The sequence below is a fragment of the Zonotrichia leucophrys genome, chromosome 5, assembly GCF_028769735.1.
Source record: "Zonotrichia leucophrys gambelii isolate GWCS_2022_RI chromosome 5, RI_Zleu_2.0, whole genome shotgun sequence".
Lineage (NCBI taxonomy): Eukaryota > Metazoa > Chordata > Aves > Passeriformes > Passerellidae > Zonotrichia > Zonotrichia leucophrys.
This window is the reverse complement of record NC_088175.1, coordinates 47,382,811-47,399,189: the sequence shown is the minus strand read 5'-3', so window position 1 is coordinate 47,399,189 and position 16,379 is coordinate 47,382,811. Positions and strand designations below refer to the sequence as shown.

At 65.5% G+C, this 16,379-nt stretch overlaps 5 protein-coding genes across 6 annotated transcripts; 4 read left to right on the top strand and 1 right to left on the bottom strand.

Moving 5' to 3' along the window:
* The first annotated feature begins 779 nt into the window (after window positions 1-779).
* On the top strand, window positions 780-4,890 carry AGBL2 (AGBL carboxypeptidase 2). The gene is made up of 14 exons (XM_064714915.1): window positions 780-909; window positions 990-1,115; window positions 1,275-1,427; window positions 1,514-1,621; window positions 1,701-1,851; window positions 1,928-2,692; window positions 2,770-2,932; window positions 3,051-3,177; window positions 3,269-3,366; window positions 3,444-3,553; window positions 3,628-3,694; window positions 3,803-3,889; window positions 4,008-4,701; window positions 4,802-4,890. The coding sequence occupies exons 1-13, from the start codon at window positions 780-782 to the stop codon at window positions 4,440-4,442; spliced, it is 2,520 nt and encodes an 839-aa protein (XP_064570985.1). The 3' UTR covers window positions 4,443-4,701; window positions 4,802-4,890.
* Window positions 4,891-4,939: 49 nt separating this feature from the next.
* On the top strand, window positions 4,940-8,032 carry MTCH2 (mitochondrial carrier 2). The gene is made up of 13 exons (XM_064715158.1): window positions 4,940-5,097; window positions 5,185-5,269; window positions 5,357-5,463; window positions 5,587-5,613; window positions 6,148-6,195; window positions 6,277-6,334; window positions 6,418-6,469; window positions 6,559-6,618; window positions 6,852-6,945; window positions 7,061-7,108; window positions 7,354-7,421; window positions 7,635-7,710; window positions 7,831-8,032. Exons 1-13 carry the CDS (start codon window positions 5,011-5,013, stop codon window positions 7,915-7,917), a joined length of 897 nt encoding a protein of 298 aa, XP_064571228.1. The 5' UTR covers window positions 4,940-5,010; the 3' UTR covers window positions 7,918-8,032.
* An 873-nt stretch (window positions 8,033-8,905) lies between these two features.
* Window positions 8,906-10,598, top strand: NUDT8 (nudix hydrolase 8). The gene is made up of 4 exons (XM_064715161.1): window positions 8,906-9,203; window positions 9,272-9,404; window positions 10,098-10,175; window positions 10,248-10,598. The coding sequence occupies exons 1-4, from the start codon at window positions 8,983-8,985 to the stop codon at window positions 10,476-10,478; spliced, it is 663 nt and encodes a 220-aa protein (XP_064571231.1). The 5' UTR covers window positions 8,906-8,982; the 3' UTR covers window positions 10,479-10,598.
* Window positions 10,599-10,904: 306 nt separating this feature from the next.
* On the bottom strand, window positions 10,905-13,413 carry NDUFV1 (NADH:ubiquinone oxidoreductase core subunit V1). The gene is made up of 10 exons (XM_064715157.1): window positions 13,281-13,413; window positions 13,114-13,196; window positions 12,846-13,016; window positions 12,591-12,774; window positions 12,321-12,510; window positions 11,779-11,991; window positions 11,545-11,711; window positions 11,389-11,470; window positions 11,161-11,306; window positions 10,905-11,087 (listed from the first exon to the last, which is right to left on the bottom strand). The coding sequence occupies exons 1-10, from the start codon at window positions 13,332-13,334 to the stop codon at window positions 11,004-11,006; spliced, it is 1,374 nt and encodes a 457-aa protein (XP_064571227.1). The 5' UTR covers window positions 13,335-13,413; the 3' UTR covers window positions 10,905-11,003.
* CABP2 (calcium binding protein 2) lies at window positions 13,396-16,249 on the top strand. 2 transcript variants are annotated; one of them, XM_064715159.1, is made up of 7 exons: window positions 13,539-14,078; window positions 14,514-14,675; window positions 14,791-14,821; window positions 14,892-15,026; window positions 15,098-15,207; window positions 15,286-15,433; window positions 15,514-16,249. In XM_064715159.1, the coding sequence occupies exons 1-7, from the start codon at window positions 13,821-13,823 to the stop codon at window positions 15,537-15,539; spliced, it is 870 nt and encodes a 289-aa protein (XP_064571229.1). In that variant the 5' UTR covers window positions 13,539-13,820; the 3' UTR covers window positions 15,540-16,249. The 2 variants fall into 2 exon arrangements, with proteins under 2 accessions (XP_064571230.1, XP_064571229.1); XM_064715160.1 differs by lacking the exon at window positions 13,539-14,078 and adding an exon at window positions 13,396-13,447 and having other exon boundaries at window positions 14,514-14,821.
* The last annotated feature ends 130 nt before the right edge of the window (window positions 16,250-16,379 follow it).

Here is a 16,379-nt window from a genome sequence, read left to right as displayed (position 1 = left end):
CAGGCTGGAGGAAGAGAAGCTGGAAAGCCAGGAAGGGCCCTGGCTGTGCTGGTGAGAGCAGCTGAACAGGAACCCAGGTGGACAAAAGGCTGATGGCACCTGGGCTGTCCCAGTATCGGTGTGGCCAGAGGCCTGTCCTCTGTTCTGACAGTGCTGGGCCACCTCCAGCAGTGGAGGTGACGTCCACTCTACCTGGGGCTCTCGTGGCAAGAGGGGCTGTCCAAAGAAGGGAATGGAGCAGAGGAAGGGTCTGGAGCACCAGGAGGAGCTGGGGGGGCCTCAGCCTGGATTAAAGGAGGCCTGGGGGGGGGACCCTCTGGCTCTCCACAATTCCCTGACAGGAGGTTGCAGCCAGGGGCTGTGTCAGGGTCTGCTGCCAGGGAACAAGGGACAGGACAAGAGAAAGCAGCCTCAAGCTCTGCCAGGGGAAGTTGAGGTTGGACAAGAGGAAGAATTTCATCATAGAAAGTGGTGTCAGGCATGAGAAAGGGCTGCTCAGAAAAGTGGCAGGGTCCCCAGCCCTGGAGGAATGACCAGACATGGAATGACATGAACACCTCAGTGCTCTGGTCTGGATGATGAGGTGGAGATTGGTCACAGATTGGGCTCAATGCTCCTGGAGGTCTTTTCCATCTTTAATGACTCCCTGAAATCCCTCTGGCTCCTTTCCCAGCTCTGCTCCAGGATTGCCCCGTTCCTCCCTGTAGCTCAGCAACCGGGTGCCAGCCCAGCCCTGACGCTGCCTCTGCTGTTCCGGCTCTCCCGGGGCTCTCGCAGCCATGGAGCCCGCAGGGCGCTGCGCTGCCCAGGGCGGGGAGGGGGCTCCGGGGAGATTCAGGGGGGGACAGGTCCTGAAGCCCTATGACAGCTTCATCCGCACCCACCTGCGCTTCTATGGCTACTTCCGAGGTGAGCCCTGGCCGCTGCACCCCCCTGTCCCTGGGCCCTGTCCCCTCCTGCCCCCTGGCTGCAGCGCTGTTCTCCCCAAGATGAGAAGCTGGGCGGGGAAGAGACTGCCGTGTCCCCGGGGGAAGCCTCCGGGCAGCTTCCCAAGGCATCCAGCATGGGCAACACCGGCCCTGGCTGGCAGCGAGCTCCTGGGCACGAGCCAAACCGTGAGTGAGACCCCGCAGCCCCCCACAGCCCCTGAGCACAGCGTCCTCCCAGCACAGCGAGTGTGGGGGGAGGGACTCTCCCTGTCCCTGCCTTGGTTTTGGGGGATGCCCTACCCCAACCACACTGGAGACCCCCAGCCCTTCCTGGTGCTCTTGCAGCCCCCGGGATGGTGCAGAGGCCCCACCAGGGCAGACTGGCCCCCTTAAGGCAGCCCTGGAGGTCTCCAGGAGAACCACAGGCTCAGTTCTCCCTCCCTGCTCCCCGCTGGCCTGTGGAGTGTGAAGTCATCCCGGAGACGATTGAGCACATTGGTGAGGGGGTGCTCCAGCTCTCCCCTGCCTCACCCCTCACCTTTGTTGTGTGAATGGCATTTGTCTCTGTGTCCCCCCTCTCCCAGAGTGGGTTCCCCCCAAACCAGAGCCCTTATGCCCACCCATGGGCCCGGAGCAGGCCCTGTGCACCCTCGGTGAGGAGCAGGGCACTGTCGTCTACCACTCCAGCCCAGGTAAGGGAGCACAGGCAGCAGCCCTGCGTGCCTCCACTCTCCCCAGACCCCCACCACAGTGTCCCTGCTCCCCCCACAGCGCGCCAAGGCTCCTGCTTTACCCATGCTCGGGTTGGAGGAGCCCCAGGGCCACTCTCCTCGCCAGCAGCCCCCTTGGAGGGTCCTCAGGACGCCACGCTGCTCTTCGAGTCCCGCTTTGAGGGTGGGAACCTCCAGAAGGCCACCAAGGTGTAAGAGAGAGGCTGTGGGTCCATGGGGGCTCTCATGCCAGCCTGGATCCAGAGCACTGCCCTTCCCTCCACACAGGGGACCCTACGAGTACGTGCTGATGCTGCGGCCAGACCTGTACACGGCCAAACACACACAGTGGTTCTACTTCCGTGTCCAAAACACGCGGCAGGAGCCGCTCTACCGCTTCACCATCGCCAACATGGCCAAGCCCAAGAGCCTCTACGGCCAGGGCCTGCAGCCGCTGTTCTACTCACAGCAGGATGCCCAGAGCCGTGGCGTAGGCTGGCGCCGGGTCGGGACGGATGTCTGCTATTACCGTGGCAGTGCAGGGGAGCCACCACTGTTCCGGCTCAGCTGGACCGTGCGCTTCCCCCACGATGGTGACACCTGTTTCTTCGCCGCCGGCTACCCCTACACCTATTCGGATCTGGGGCGCTACCTGCGCGCGCTGGCGGCCGACCCGGCGCGCTCACAGTACTGCACGGTGCGGGCCCTGTGCCGCAGCCTGGCCGGCAACACCGTGCCCCTGCTGACCATCACCGGCCCGGGCGGCACGGCCGGCAAGCGCACGGTGGTGCTGAGTGCCCGTGTGCATCCTGGCGAGAGCAGCGGCTCCTGGGCCATGCGGGGATTCCTGGATTTCCTGCTGAGCCCCCACGAGGACGCGCAGCTCCTGCGCCGCCTCTTTGTCTTCAAAGCGGTGCCAATGCTCAACCCCGATGGGGTGGTGGTGGGCAACTCCCGCTGCTCCCTGGCGGGACGGGATCCCAACAGAGCCTATGGGAAGGCACTTCCCAGCTCCTTCCCTGCCGTGTGGCACCTGCAGGCCATGGTCCAAAGGTGAGGTGGGTGTGGGGAGCTGGTGGCACAGGGCCACTCCTGTGGCGGTGCTGGTGGCCATACCCTGATGTGTGCAGGGAGCTGATGGAGCGGGAGGTGGTGCTTTACTGCGACTTCCATGGACACAGCAGGAAGAACAACGTCTTCATGTACGGCTGCGATGGCGGCAGGGACAGCACCGGGACACGGCTGCGCCAGCGCGTGTTCCCCCTGATGCTGAGCAAAAATGCCCCCGACAAGGTGGGACACGGATGCCTCAGGGCCACCGTGTTGTGGAGGCAGTGGGAATGCAGCCTGTGTGCTGCTTCCCTAGCTGTCCCTGTGGGGCTGGGACCCCTCTGACCCTGGGGGCCTCCAGTTCTCCTTCTCCAGCTGCAAGTTCCAAGTGCAGAAGAGCAAAGAGGGGACAGGCCGGGTTTCCATGTGGCGCCTGGGTGTCTCCCACAGCTACACCCTGGAGGTGGCCTTCAGTGGCTCCACACTGGGTGAGGGGCTGCCACAGCCACGGGGACAGTGCCAGTGGGGTGGTCCTGGGCTGGGAAGCTGCCCTTGTTTCCTTTTCCCTGTCCCCTGCAGGCGGGAGGAGCTCCCACTTCAGCGTGGAGGACCTTGAGTCACTGGGCCGCCTCCTCTGTGACACCCTGCTCGACTTCTGCGACCCTGCACCTGCCAAGGTGGGCTTGGGCCTGGCCCAGGGTGTCCTGGTGCCATGGGACCATGGTGACACCATGACACTGGCACTGTCCTGCAGCTCCAGCAGTGCCTGGTGGAGGCAGATGCGCTGCTGCAGCGGAGGGTGGGTCGTGAGCCGGGCCCTGGAGGCAGCTGGAGTGATGTGTCCCCCTCAGAGCTTGAGTCCAGGTATGTCATCCCCTGTCACCTCATGTCACCCCGTGGTGCCACTGGGGGCTGCAGATGCTTCTTGCTCCCTGCAGCACCAGTGGCTCTGACAGCTCCGTGTCCAATGGGATCCCAGATGACTTCCACAGCCCCAGCCAACAGGTGAGTCTCCCCGTGCCACTGATTTTGAGGTGGCAGGGATGCAGAGCCAGGGTGGAACATGGTGACAGAGGGTGCAGATGTCCCAGTGGCACTTTACCACTGGCACAGATGGAGCCACGCAGGAAGAAGCAGCTGCAGAGACGGAGAGCAAGGAATGTCCTGCGCCGAACAAAGCGGAGCCACACCAGCATCCCAGTGAGTCTGGAGCCACCATAGGCCATCCAGGCCCCCAGGGGACAGTCCTGCAGGGACACTTGTCCCCAGTGCTGTCCCACCCTTCAAGTGGGTCTGACACCTCTCCTGTGCTCGCCAGGCTGGGACCCGCAGGCATCCAGTTCTTCCTGGTGTCCAGAGTGGAGGTGACAATGTGGGAGAGAAGCCCAGAGTCATCTCCAGTGTCACCTTTTCCAGCACAGCTGGAACAGGGAATGGCTCCCGTGCCATGGCAAGAGAGGTGCCTGGTGCTGACTCTGGAGTGGCCATTCCCAGGGCACCTGAAGCAGGGAAGGGCCACTGTGCCACCATGAGAAGGCATCAGCTGGACAGTGGCACAAGTGCTGTGACACACCGCAAGCCACCACTGAGCCCCTGCCACCATGCTACCACCAGTGACTCTTCCTGGGATCCAGCCATGGGAGGAATCTTAGAGCCATCCTGGCAGCGGGGCAGGCACAGGGACAGGGACAGGGCCCGTCCCCTCACTGTCCACGTGGTGGCCTCACGCTGCTGCGCCTGTGCTCGGCAGTAAAGGAGCTGCCACCTCCATGTCTGTGCCTGCTGCTGCCTGTTTTCATTTTGATGTATTGTCAGGAGTCCCCGTGTCCCCAAGCTCGGCCAGAGTCTTGCTGGCACCCAACGCCATGACACCACCATGATGTCAGCCTATGCCTGTGGTGCTACCTTGGGCCCTGCCACCAGCATGTCACCTCCATTGCTTGGTGTCACCTCAGCCCTGCCACCAGCATGTCACCTCCATTGCTTGGTGTCACCTCAGCCCTGCCACCATGGTATCACCTTGGGCTCTAGGGATGTGGTGGCTCTGCCACCCGGGTGACTCCTCAGCCCTATGACCCTGCTGTCCCCCCTGTCCCTACGGTGTCCCCGCAGGCCCCGTGGGTGCCCCAGGCCCGCAGGCCCCGTTGCCATGGCAACACCCCCACGGCGCCTCCGGCCGTTTCCATGGCAGCCGCTGCTCCCAGGGCGCCCCCCAGCGGCCGGAATCGCGTCACGGCGGCGCCGGAACTACCGGGAGGCGGAAGCGGAAGCGGCGGCAGCCGTGGCCGTGTCCTTCTGTGCCGTGACGCCGGGGCGGCACCATGGAGAACGCGGCTTCGCAGGTGCTGCTGGGCTCGGGGCTCACCGTGCTCTCGCAGCCGCTCATGTACGTGAAGGTGCTGGTGCAGGTAAGGGCGGGAACGGCGGGGTTGAGAGGGGGTACCGGGCCCGGTATCGGCCGCGCGGGGGATACAGCCTGCCCGTTCCCGCTGCAGGTGGGCTACGAGCCGTTGCCGCCCACCCTGGGGAGGAACATTTTCGGCCGCCAGGTGTATCAGCTTCCCGGCCTCTTCTCTTACGGTGAGTCCGCCTTGGTGGGGCCGCCCCGGCGCCGTCCCGGTGCCGCCGCGGGGTCCCCCCGGGGCTGACGGTCCCCGCTGTCCCCAGCCAAGCACATCATAAAGGTGGACGGGAGAGCAGGACTCTTTAAAGGCCTCACCCCCCGCCTCTGCTCCAGCGCCATCGGCACCGTGGTGCACAGCAAAGTGCTGCAGGTACCGGCACGGGCGGGGCGCTGCGGGAACCGGGGGTTCTGCCGCCGGGACGGGGGGACACCGGGGCCCCCTGGCTCCCCGCACGGTGCTGACCCTGCGCTGACCTTGCTCTTTGCTCCGCAGCGGTACCAGGAGGCCGAGAAGGCTGAGGTGGGTGCAGAGATGCTTCCCACAGGGAATGCATCCTTCCCTTCCCTTCCCTTCCCTTCCCTTCCCTTCCCTTCCCTTCCCTTCCCTTCCCTTCCCTTCCCTTCCCTTCCCTTCCCTTCCCTTCCCTTCCCTTCCCTTCCCTTCCCTTCCCTTCCCTTCCCTTCCCTCCTGTCTCCTCCTTTCTCCCTTTATTTCTCTGTTCTTCTAGTCTTCTCTTATCCTTTCTTTTCTTCTTTCCCTCATTGCTTTCTCCTTCTCTTTTCCTTTCCTTTCTCCTTTTCTCTGTCTCCTTCCCTCTTTCCTTCATTCTGCTCTTCTGTCCTTTTTCCCTGCTCCATGCTTTCCCTCTTTCTTTTCCCTTTGTTTCTCTCCGTTCTTTCCTCCTCCTCCCCTCTCTCTTCCCTCTCTCCCTCCTCCCCATGGCCCCCGGATTTGGGCAGCCCCAGCCCTGCATCCGGAGCTTCCACCCCACCCTGGGGCCAGCCTCCCCTCTCCAGGCAGCTGTTCCCCCCTGACTCCTGTTTCCCCCTCCAGCCTGGAGCCAGGAGGAAGGAGTCCTCGCTGGAGCAGGTGCTCAAGGAGGTGAGGAGCAGCAGCAGGAGGAGGGAGGCAGTGGGATGTCACATCCCTGTCCCCTCCTGCTGAGGCTCCCTTTGTTCCCAGACCTCCCAGGAGATGGTCGCCCGCTCTGCCGCCACCCTCATCACCCACCCCTTCCACGGTAGGTGTCCCCCCACCCCAGGGGCCGGGGGGAGCAGTGCCAGGAGCCTCCTGTCACCCCCGTGTCCCCCTGTGTCCCCGCAGTGATCACCCTGCGCTGCATGGTGCAGTTCATCGGCCGCGAGACCAAGTACAGGTACGGCCCGGGGGCTCTGGGCGCTCTGGGGGGCTGGGAGTCCTGGGATCCACCCCTGACCTTATCCCTCCTCTTCCTCCCTATCCCAGCGGGACACTAAGCGCCTTCGCCACAATCTACCGGGAAGAGGGAATCCTGGGATTCTTCGCGTGAGTGCTGGCAAGGCAGGGAGGGGCACGGCGGGGGTGGCAGCGGTGTGAAGGTCCCAAAGCCTCCCTGGGAGTACCTTGGATCCCTCCAGCAGCTCTGGATGGCTCACTAGAGCATCCCCGCTCCCAGGGATGGCCGTTCCCTCTCACCCTGCCCCACACTAGCTGTTCCCAGCTCTCCGCACAGTCGGATCCCAACCCTGGGCCGTCATTCCCCGTTTGTTCCCTTGCAGCGGCCTCATCCCGCGGCTCCTCGGGGACATCCTCTCCCTGTGGCTGTGCAACATGCTGGCCTACCTCATCAACACGTACGCGCTGGAGAACGGGGTAGGCTCTGCTCCGGCATCCCCAGTGCCCGGAGCTGGCGGGGGGCAGCTCCGGGGGTGTTCTGGGAGCCAGCACCCCGCTCTGGGGGGACTCAGGTGCTGTTGCTCCTCCTCAGGTCTCCGCCATGACTGAGATGAAGAGCTACTCCCAGGCAGTCACTGGGGTGAGTGCAGCCACGGGCAGGGAGCGGATCCTTTCCCTAGGGAGGGGTGTGTTCCTGGAATCCTGCAGCTGCCAGGGTGGGATCAGCCGGATCAGCCCACAGGCCAAGGGATGCTCCCTGGAAGACACGTGTGACCCTGTGGAGGTGGCAGGAGTGGGCTCCCCTCCCTGGAGTGAAACTCTGAGGGACATCTCCTGATGTGGAGGGAAGAGGGAGCATCCCACTGATCCCCATTTTTCCTGCAGTTCTTTGCCAGCATGCTGACCTACCCCTTCGTCCTGGTCTCCAACCTGATGGCTGTGAACAACTGCGGGTGAGTCCCTGACCCCACATCCCTCTGCCCCAGATCAGCTCCTGGAACAAATTCCCAGGTGGAAAGGTGCTTCCAGTGCTCCACAGGGTTGATTCCTCTGTGCTTAAAGTGGGAGAGGGTCGTTTTGGGGTTCAACCTGGTGTCGAGCTACAGGGGGATTGGGTCATTCACGGATGGGAATAATTCCCTGTGGGTCTTTCCTCCTTTCCCCAGGTTGGCCGGGGGTCTCCTTCCCTATGCACCCACCTACTCCTCCTGGCTGGATTGCTGGAGCCAGCTGCAGAGGGAGGTAAGTGCTGGAGCTGGGATGCTCCAGACACCAGGGACACGGAGAGGAGCCTCTCCATGGGGTTTGGAGAGGCCACCCTGGACCTTTTGTGGCCCCTCCATGGTCGTTTTCCCTTTCCAGGGCAACATGAGCCGAGGGAACAGCCTGTTCTTGCGCAAGGTTCCAGCAGGGAAGCGATATGTGTGGGAGGAGCAGAGGTTCCGCTGATTCCAGAGATGGGAGTGGGATTGTGGAGCCAATGGCAGGCTCTGGAAGCAAAGAATCATGGAGAGTGATGATTTCTATACAGTTTTTTAAAAATCATTTCCTGCTGAGAGCTGAAGATGCAGGTGTGAGAGTCTCTGTCCATGGTGGTTTCCTGGGAAGAAGGGCTGGCTGGTCACCAGCGTTCCGTGATTTATCCAGGAGCCTTTTCCCAACCTCAAACACCATTGAGGCTGTTTCCACAGCAGAAATTCCCTGACAAGCCCGGGCACCTGCTGACATGGAGGGCCAGTGGCACATGGGGGCTGTCAGCAGTAGGGGCTGTTGGATGCCTGGAAGGGGCTGTTGGATGTCTGGAAAGGGTTGTTGGATGCCTGGAGGGGGTTGTTGGATGCCTAGAAGGGGTTGTTGGACCCCTGGAAGGGTCCTTGCCAGGCCTGTGGGGGTCAGAGGTGAGCGTTACACGCTGGCCCAGAGGTTTGCACACCCAGGAGGGGGTGTGGGGCTGGGAGCTGGGGTCACACAGCTGGCAGGGGCTGTCACACACCAGCAAGAGGGACACACTCTGAGGGGGTCATTGCACACCTGGCAGGGACTGCTGCACCTGTGATGAGGGATATGGCATGGCTGGAGCAGGCCTTGCACAGCCGGCAGAGCCGGAAGGTTGTCACAAAGCTGGAGGGTAGGTGGCACACCTGGCGGGAGTTGTTGCACACCTGGTGGGGCTGGAGTAGGACTGGCACACCTGGCAGTGTGTTTCCCACCGCGAAGGTGGGACGTGGGTCACACACCTGGAGGTGGCTGTCGCACACACAGCCGAGGGGTCACACACCTGGGGGCAGCTGTCGCATACACAGCCAAAGGGCTGCACGCCTGGGAGCGGCTGGCAGGCGGTTTCGTACCCGGCCGGGGCCGTTCCGCGCCGGAGGAGGCTGTCGCACCCCGGGCAGGGCTGCCCCACGCTCGGCACGGCCGGGCCGCGGCGGGGCGGGCTCGGTGCGGGGGGCGGTGCCGGTCCCTCCCCGCGTCCCTCCTCCCTCGCCGCTCCTCCCGCCCCGTGCCGGCGCCATGGCGGGCCCGGGCGGTGCCGACGGTGCCGGGGACGCCGGGGATGTGCTGAGCGGCGTCAGCGAGCGGCGGTGCCGGGCGCGGCTGGCGGCGGGGGCCGCGGGGGGCGCAGCGGCGGCGGCCGCGGTGCTGGTGCCGCTGTGCTCGGTGCGCGGCCGCCCCGCGTTGCTCTTCACGCTCCGCTCCCGCCGCCTCGCCGGCCCCCACAGCGGCGACGTCAGGTACCGGCGGGGGGAGCGGGCACCGGGGCCGGGCCGGCCCTGACCCTAGCCCCCGATCCCTCCCGCAGCTTCCCCGGTGGGCGGCGGGACCCGGCGGACGGGGACGCGGTGGCCACGGCTCTGCGGGAGACGCGGGAGGAGCTGGGGGTGGCGGTGGCAGCCACCAGCGTCTGGGGACAGCTTCGGACGCTGCCCGATCGGGTACCGGGGATCGGCGGGGCTTGAAGGCGCGGGGACAAGGGCGGGCAGGGACACGGGATGGGTTCAAGGTGACGGGGAAGGCGGCAGCGTCACGGGTGACAGGGGTAAGGCAGCAGGGTCATGAGTGACGGGTTTGAGGTGACGGGGACAAAGGTTCTGGCGTGATGGCTTTGGGGTGACAAAAGGAACAAGATGTGACAGGAATAAGGTCACAGGGACACAGAGAAGGAAGGGGTTCAGTTGACAGAGATAAAGCAGTAGGGACACAGGGGACAAAGCAAGGGTTCTGGGTGACAGGGACAAGGCAAGGAGATGGGTGACAGGGTGCAGGTGACTGGGGTCCAGGGAGACAGGAGCACAGGTGAGGGGGGCTTGCAGGCAGCAGTGGATTGGAATGACAGGGAAAAGGCAGCAGGGTCATGGGTGACTGGGACAAAGCAACAGGGTCATGTGTGGCAGATTCAGGGGGACAGGGACACGGGTGACAGATGATGACGATTCTGGGTGACAGGGACAGGCCATCAGGGATACGGGTGACAAGAATTCTGGGGATTCAAGGTGATGGGACACAAGGCAGCGGCACTGGTGAGGGGGTGACACACAGGGTGGGTGCCTGCACTGGGTGCAGTGGGTCAAGGCACGGGCACTTCGGGGAGGGGGTGTCACCCTGTCCCTCGCTGACACACCTTCCAGCATGGAATGACCGTGGCGCCCGTCGTGGCCAACCTGGGGCCGCTGGAGGCCTTGACACTGAACCCCAACCCTGATGAGGTGAGTGGCTCCTCCCTAGGGCTGCTCCCCTTCCCGTGGCAGCCACTCCTGTCACTGTGGTCTGTGTGACAGGTGGAGGAGGTGTTCACCCTGCCCCTGGCTCACCTGCTCCGTGAGGAGAACCAGGGCTACACCCACTTCCGCACGGCCAGCGGCTACGGATACACCCTGCCCGTGTTCCTCAACGGCCCCCACAAGGTCTGGGGGCTCACGGCCATCATCACCGAGCTGACCCTGGAGCTGCTGCTGCCCGGCCGCTACCGCAGGAAGACCCACGTGCCCCCGCGGAAAGCCCCGGCCTGAGTGGGCAGGGGCGGCTGCAGGGCCCCTGTGCCTCGGTTCTCCACGTGCATAGGGAAACGGCTCTGAGCCCTGCAGGGATGTCGCACACTGTGATTCAGTAAAAGCCATGTTTGGAACTGCCCTGGGCTCCGAGTTGTGGACTGTGGCCAGGACAGCTGTCCCTTGGCACGGGCACAGGAGGAGGAGTCTTGGTGCCACCGTGGCAGGGACAGGGAGTGTGGGGTCCCCAAGGAGGAGACTGTGTTTGTTAGTACCCCACAGCCATTGCCTCTGCCCCACCCCTAGCCTCATGGAAATCCAGGATCTCCCCTCAGGCTCCATCTGCGTGACCCCATGATCCCTGGTGATCTCATGCTCCAGGGGCAGCAGGACCTTGAGGGCCTCTGTGCCGTCAGTCCCTTCCTACCATTTAATGTCCACAGCAGAGCCTGGGAGCACAGCAGCATTTATTGAGAAGCCTCTGAGTGCTGCCAGCACCCCAGAAACCCCTTCCAAGCAGGACCAGGGAGGCGTGGTGGTGGATCCTTACGCCGATGCCGCTCGGGCTTTGCCCTCGTTGTAGCGCCGCATCCTCTCTTCCAGCTCGGGGCGGAAGTGGCGGATGAGGCCCTGCATGGAGCGGGGCAGTGGTTAACGGGGTGGGGGAAGGCTGCCGGCCCCTCCAGCCCTCCGGGCCCCTCACCTGCACGGGCCAGGCTGCACCATCGCCCAGGGCGCAGATGGTGTGTCCCTCGATCTGCTTGCTGATCTCCCAGAGCGCATCAATCTCAGCAGCCTGCGCGTCGCCCCGCACAAACCGCGCCATCACCTTGTTCATCCAGTCCACACCTGCGGGAATTGGGATGGGGATGAGTCCCTGCAGTGCCCCACCCCACAGCCCCCCAGCCCCTCAGCCACGGCCCCCACTCACCTTCCCGGCACGGCGTGCACTGCCCACAGCTCTCATGCTTGTAGAACTCGATCAGCCGTGCGATGGCTTTGACGATGTCGGTCTGGGAAGAGAGGGAGGGTGAGGAAGGCAAGGGTCCCACCGTGGCTGGGGGAGCCGGGGGAGCCCACCCCTCACCGATTTATCCATGACGATGACGGCGGCTGTGCCCAGCCCGCTCTGTGCCTGCACCAGGGAGTCGAAGTCCATCAGCACGGTCTCACACACAGACTTGGGCAGCAGCGGCGTGGAGGAGCCGCCCGGGATGACGGCCAGCAGGTTGTCCCAGCCCCCGCGGACGCCTCCTGCAAAGAGGAGGGTCAGGACAGGCAGCTCCAGCCCCGCTGCGGCCCCGCTCAGAGCAGCGCTCACCAGCGTGTTTCTCGATGAGCTCCTTCAGCGGCACCGACATCTCCTCCTCCACCGTGCAGGGTGTGTTGACGTGCCCCGAGATGTTGAAGAGCTTGGTGCCGGAGTTCCGCTCCCGGCCAAAGCTGGCGAACCAGGCGCCGCCGCGCCGGCAGATGGTGGGGGCCACCGACACCGTCTCCACGTTGGCCACCGTGGTGGGGCAGCCGAACACACCTGGGGAAACATCAGGAAAAAATTCCTCCCTGTGAGGGTGGTGATGCCCTGGCACAAGTGGCCCAAGGATGCTGTGGCTGCCGCATCCCTGAAGTGTCCAAGGCCAAGTTCAACAGGGCTTGGAGCAACCTGGGATCGTGGTAAGTGGCCCATGGGAGTGGGGTGGAATGAGACAGCTCCCTTCCAACCCACACCATTCTATGGAACAGTGGGAGCTCTTAATGGACGTGGCGTTGGCTGTGGTGTTGTCCCTGCAGCAGGACGGTGTCCTGGGGACAGGTGTTTTGGGGTGGCAGCTGGGAACTGGGGACAGAGCCATGGTGCCGTACCCACGTCAGCGGGGAAGGGGGGCTTGAGGCGGGGCTTCCCCTGCTTGCCCTCGATGGATTCGATGAGCGCCGTCTCCTCCCCGCAGATGTAGGCGCCGGCACCGCGCACCACGAACACGTCAAAGGCGTATCCCGAGCCGCAGGCATCGCCGCCCAGCAGCCCGGCCTCGTAGGCCTCGCGGATGGCCACCTGCAGGGGGCAGGGGGTGAGGCCCGGAGTGCCCCGAGCCCCGCCGGGGCTGTGGGGTGGCTGTGGGGTGCTCTCCGCACCTGCAGGTTGGAGGCCTCGTTGTAGAACTCCCCGCGGATGTAGATGTAGGCGGCGCGGGCGCCCATGGCGCGCCCCGCCACCAGGCAGCCCTCCAGCAGTTTGTGCGGGTCGTGCCGCATGATCTCCCGGTCCTTGCAGGTGCCCGGCTCGCCCTCGTCCGCGTTCACCACCAGGTACTTGGGTCTGCAGGCAGCTCCGGTCAGGGGGGGCTCCCCACAGGCCAGGGCCGCGCTACCGGAGCTGTCCGGTCTCACCTCCCGTCCGAGGGCTTGTTCATGAAGCTCCACTTGAGCCCGGTGGGGAACCCGGCGCCGCCGCGGCCCCGCAGCCCCGAGGTCTTGATCTCGCCAAGGATCCAGTCCACGCCCTTGAGCAGGATCTCCTTCGTCTTGTACCAGTCCCCGCGGCGCAGCGCGCCTCGCAGCCTGCGGGCACCGGGCACGGTGACACCGGGACGGGGCACCGGGCACGCTGGCACCGGCACGGGGCGCCGGCGCTCCCCACGCTGCTCCCGCTACTCACCGCCAGTCGTGCCGCCCGTAGAGGTTGGTGAAGATCCGGTCCTCATCCCGCAGCGACCCGAACTGCGTCTTCTTGGGCGCCGTCTGCGGGGACACATGGATTCAGCCCCGGGAACACCGGGAGCGGTACCGCAGCGTCCCGGCGCTCCCGGCCCCGTCCCCGCTCACCGAGAAGGAGGCGGCGGGCAGGCGCCGCAGCGCCAGGAGCTGCCTGCCGGCCATGGCGGGGGACACCGCCACCGGGACCCGCCGCCGTCACCTTCAGCCGCCCCCCGGTGACGTCACGGGGAGCGACAGCGGCGCGGCAGTGACGTCACGAGAGAGGCCGGCCCAGGGTAGCTTGGGGGCGGGGCCGCGCGGAGGGGGCGGGGCCGGAGCGGGGGGCGCGGTCACAAGGCGGGCTCGCGGGGCCGAGGGGGCGTGGCCTGGCTGTTGGCGCGCCGGCACGTGCCCCGCGCCCGGCCCGGGTCGGGTTTCGGTGCTGAAACCGGAGCTCCCCGTCCGCCCCCCCCGGAGCCCCCCGGGCGCCCCTCTCCCCTCCCCCAGCGCCCCGGGGGGTCGCTGCCCTCCACCCGATATCCTGCGCTCCGCGGCGGGTCCCGGGGACGGCGGTGGCCTCGTCCCTGCGAGGGACGGGCGCAGGTCCGGGCGATCTGGTTTCCTCCTGCTCGGTCCCAGTAGTGGGGAGCAGGAGCAGGAGCGGGCGGGATGTTCTTCCTCTTCCGCGGCCCGCAGCGGCGCGGCACTGGCAGCCCCGCTCCCCCCGCCTGCCGGGGCACCCCCCGGCGCCACGGCCCCGGCCGGAGAGGGGCCCGCGGCTCCCGGCCGGCCCCTCGGCTCAGGGGTCCCGGCACCGCCGGCACTGCGGGCAGCCAGGGCAGATTAAGCCGTAGTGGTGCGTCCCCCGTGGAGCTTCAGCGGCCTGCCCAGGAGCCGGGGCCCCGGCCGTCCCCCGCTTTTGGGCAGGTAACTGGGGACGGGCCCGGGGCACGGTGGGTGCCGGGGATGCTGCGTGCCTTCGCAGGGAGGCTGCAGGACTGGGGAACAGCTGGGCGGCTGCCCACATCTGGAGCAGGGCGGCCGAGCGGGGAATAATCCGGAGGATTATGCACGCGGGCGCGGCACCCACCCCCCCGCGCCTGCCCTGCATATCCCCAGATATTCCATAAAAACCTCAAATCCCCGGTGGCAGCCCCGCGGTCTGCGCCAGCCGGCCCCCCCGGGGCCAGGCATGTCCTGCGGCGCGGGGGCAGCCCCCAGCCATGGGCAACTGCACCAAGACCCCTGAGCGGCGGCTCCCCAAGGCACGGCAGGGCTGCGGCACCCGCGGGGCAGCAGGAGGGGGAGGGGGGGGTCCCTGCTCGGCTCCCGCCTCGCCGCTGACGCCTGCTCCACCCGCAGGATGGGAAGCCGCGCTCGGGCGCTCCAGGCTCCGGCGCAGGGGACCCTGAGGACGTGCTGGACGCGGCGCAGACTCCCCCGATGCAGGGATACTCGGTGCTGCAGGGGCTGGTGGGGCCGGCCTGCATCTTCCTGCGGCAGAGCATCGCCATCACCCAACGGGTACGGCACCGTCCTTCCCCTCCCCGCGTGCTCCCGGGGGACGCAGGGCAGAATCCCTGTGGGATCCCCGGGAGCAGGACCCCTCCTTCGTCTCTTCCCCTTCTCTCTTCCCCAGGACCGGGAGCTGCGGCCCGAGGAGATTGAAGGTGAGCTGCTGGGGAGGGGGTCCCGCTCGGGCGGGTGGCGGTGCCGGTGGTGACGCTGTGGTGTCCCCAGAGCTGAAGCAGGCGTTCCGGGAGTTCGACAAGGACCACGACGGCTACATCAGCTACAAGGACCTGGGCGAGTGCATGCGGACCATGGGCTACATGCCCACGGAGATGGAGCTCATCGAGCTGTCCCAGCAGATCAGTACGTGGTGGGGCAGCGGGTGCCCGTCAGTCCCTGCCCCCTGCTCCCCTGACACCCCTCTCCTGCCGCAGCCGGGGGCAAGGTGGATTTTGATGATTTCGTGGAGCTGATGGGCCCCAAGATGCTGGCAGAGACGGCGGATATGATTGGGATCAAGGAGCTGCGTGACGCCTTCCGCGAGGTACGGGGGCAGTGGGGACAGACAGGTAGGCTGCCAGCGTGCCAGGGGTGGCCGGTGGCAACGGGACCTTGTCTGTAGTTTGACAGCAATGGGGACGGACAGATCAGCATGGCGGAGCTGCGGGAGGCCATGCGCAAGCTCCTGGGGCAGCAGCTCAACTATCGGGAGGTGGATGAGATCCTCAAGGACGTGGATCTCAATGGCGACGGCCTGGTGGACTTCGAAGGTAGGAGCAGGGAAGGGGCCAGGAGCGCTCCCAGGGACAGCTGGGATGTTCCAGGTGTGTTCCCTCTCCTCCCCCGGCAGAGTTTGTGCGGATGATGTCGCGCTGAGGGCGGCATGTGCCAACGCAGGACCCGAGCTCCCCGTGCCTTACAAAGACGAGGGGGCCACGGAGGGACCCCCAGCTCCAGGGGCTGGGGCAGTGCTGGCACAGCGGTGCCCGTGCCCGGGGTGAGGCCGGGCGCCAGGGCTGCTCCGATGCTGAGCTCTGACCGTGGCAGGAGGCACCGGGGCCGAATTCGGGACCCTTCTCTGCACAGGCTCTGCCGAGCTTCGACTACTCTTGCCCTCATCTCTGCTCTCTCCCTGCATCATCCCCCTTCCCACCTGGACCTCACCCTGCAAGTCCCACCATCGTGGTCCTCTCTCCTTCAGCTGTGCCCCATCCCTGCTGCTCATCCCTCCAGCCTCCATTACCACTCTGTGTGCTGCACTGAGCCCCTCAGGCTCCCCCACACCAGGTTTATTGCGGACTGCACAGCATAACCCACCCCTCACCACGGTTTGAGCTCAGACCCACCCCAGACCCGCCTAGGGTGAGGCATCCGCCCCCTTTTGGGGCTGGCACAGACCGTCATGGATGTTCTGGCAGCCCCCAGCACAGGGGAGACTCCCAGCAGCCCAGCCGGGAGACCCTCCAGGGGTGAAATTAAGCATTACTGGGTGGAAGGGCCTCAGCCAGCTGCAGGCAGGGCTGCTGTAGGTACCCTCCCTGCCCTGGCTGCAGTTTTGGGGCCAATTTTGCCCTTTTGAAATGATAAAACTCTCTGTACAGACTTTTGGCTTGTGTTTTTTGTTGTTTCCAAAGAGTTTATTCGTGGTTGTTCCATCCACTGGTATCCCCCAAAACCCTGGACTCCCACTGTGCCTCACGGGAGCCCCCCAGGGAG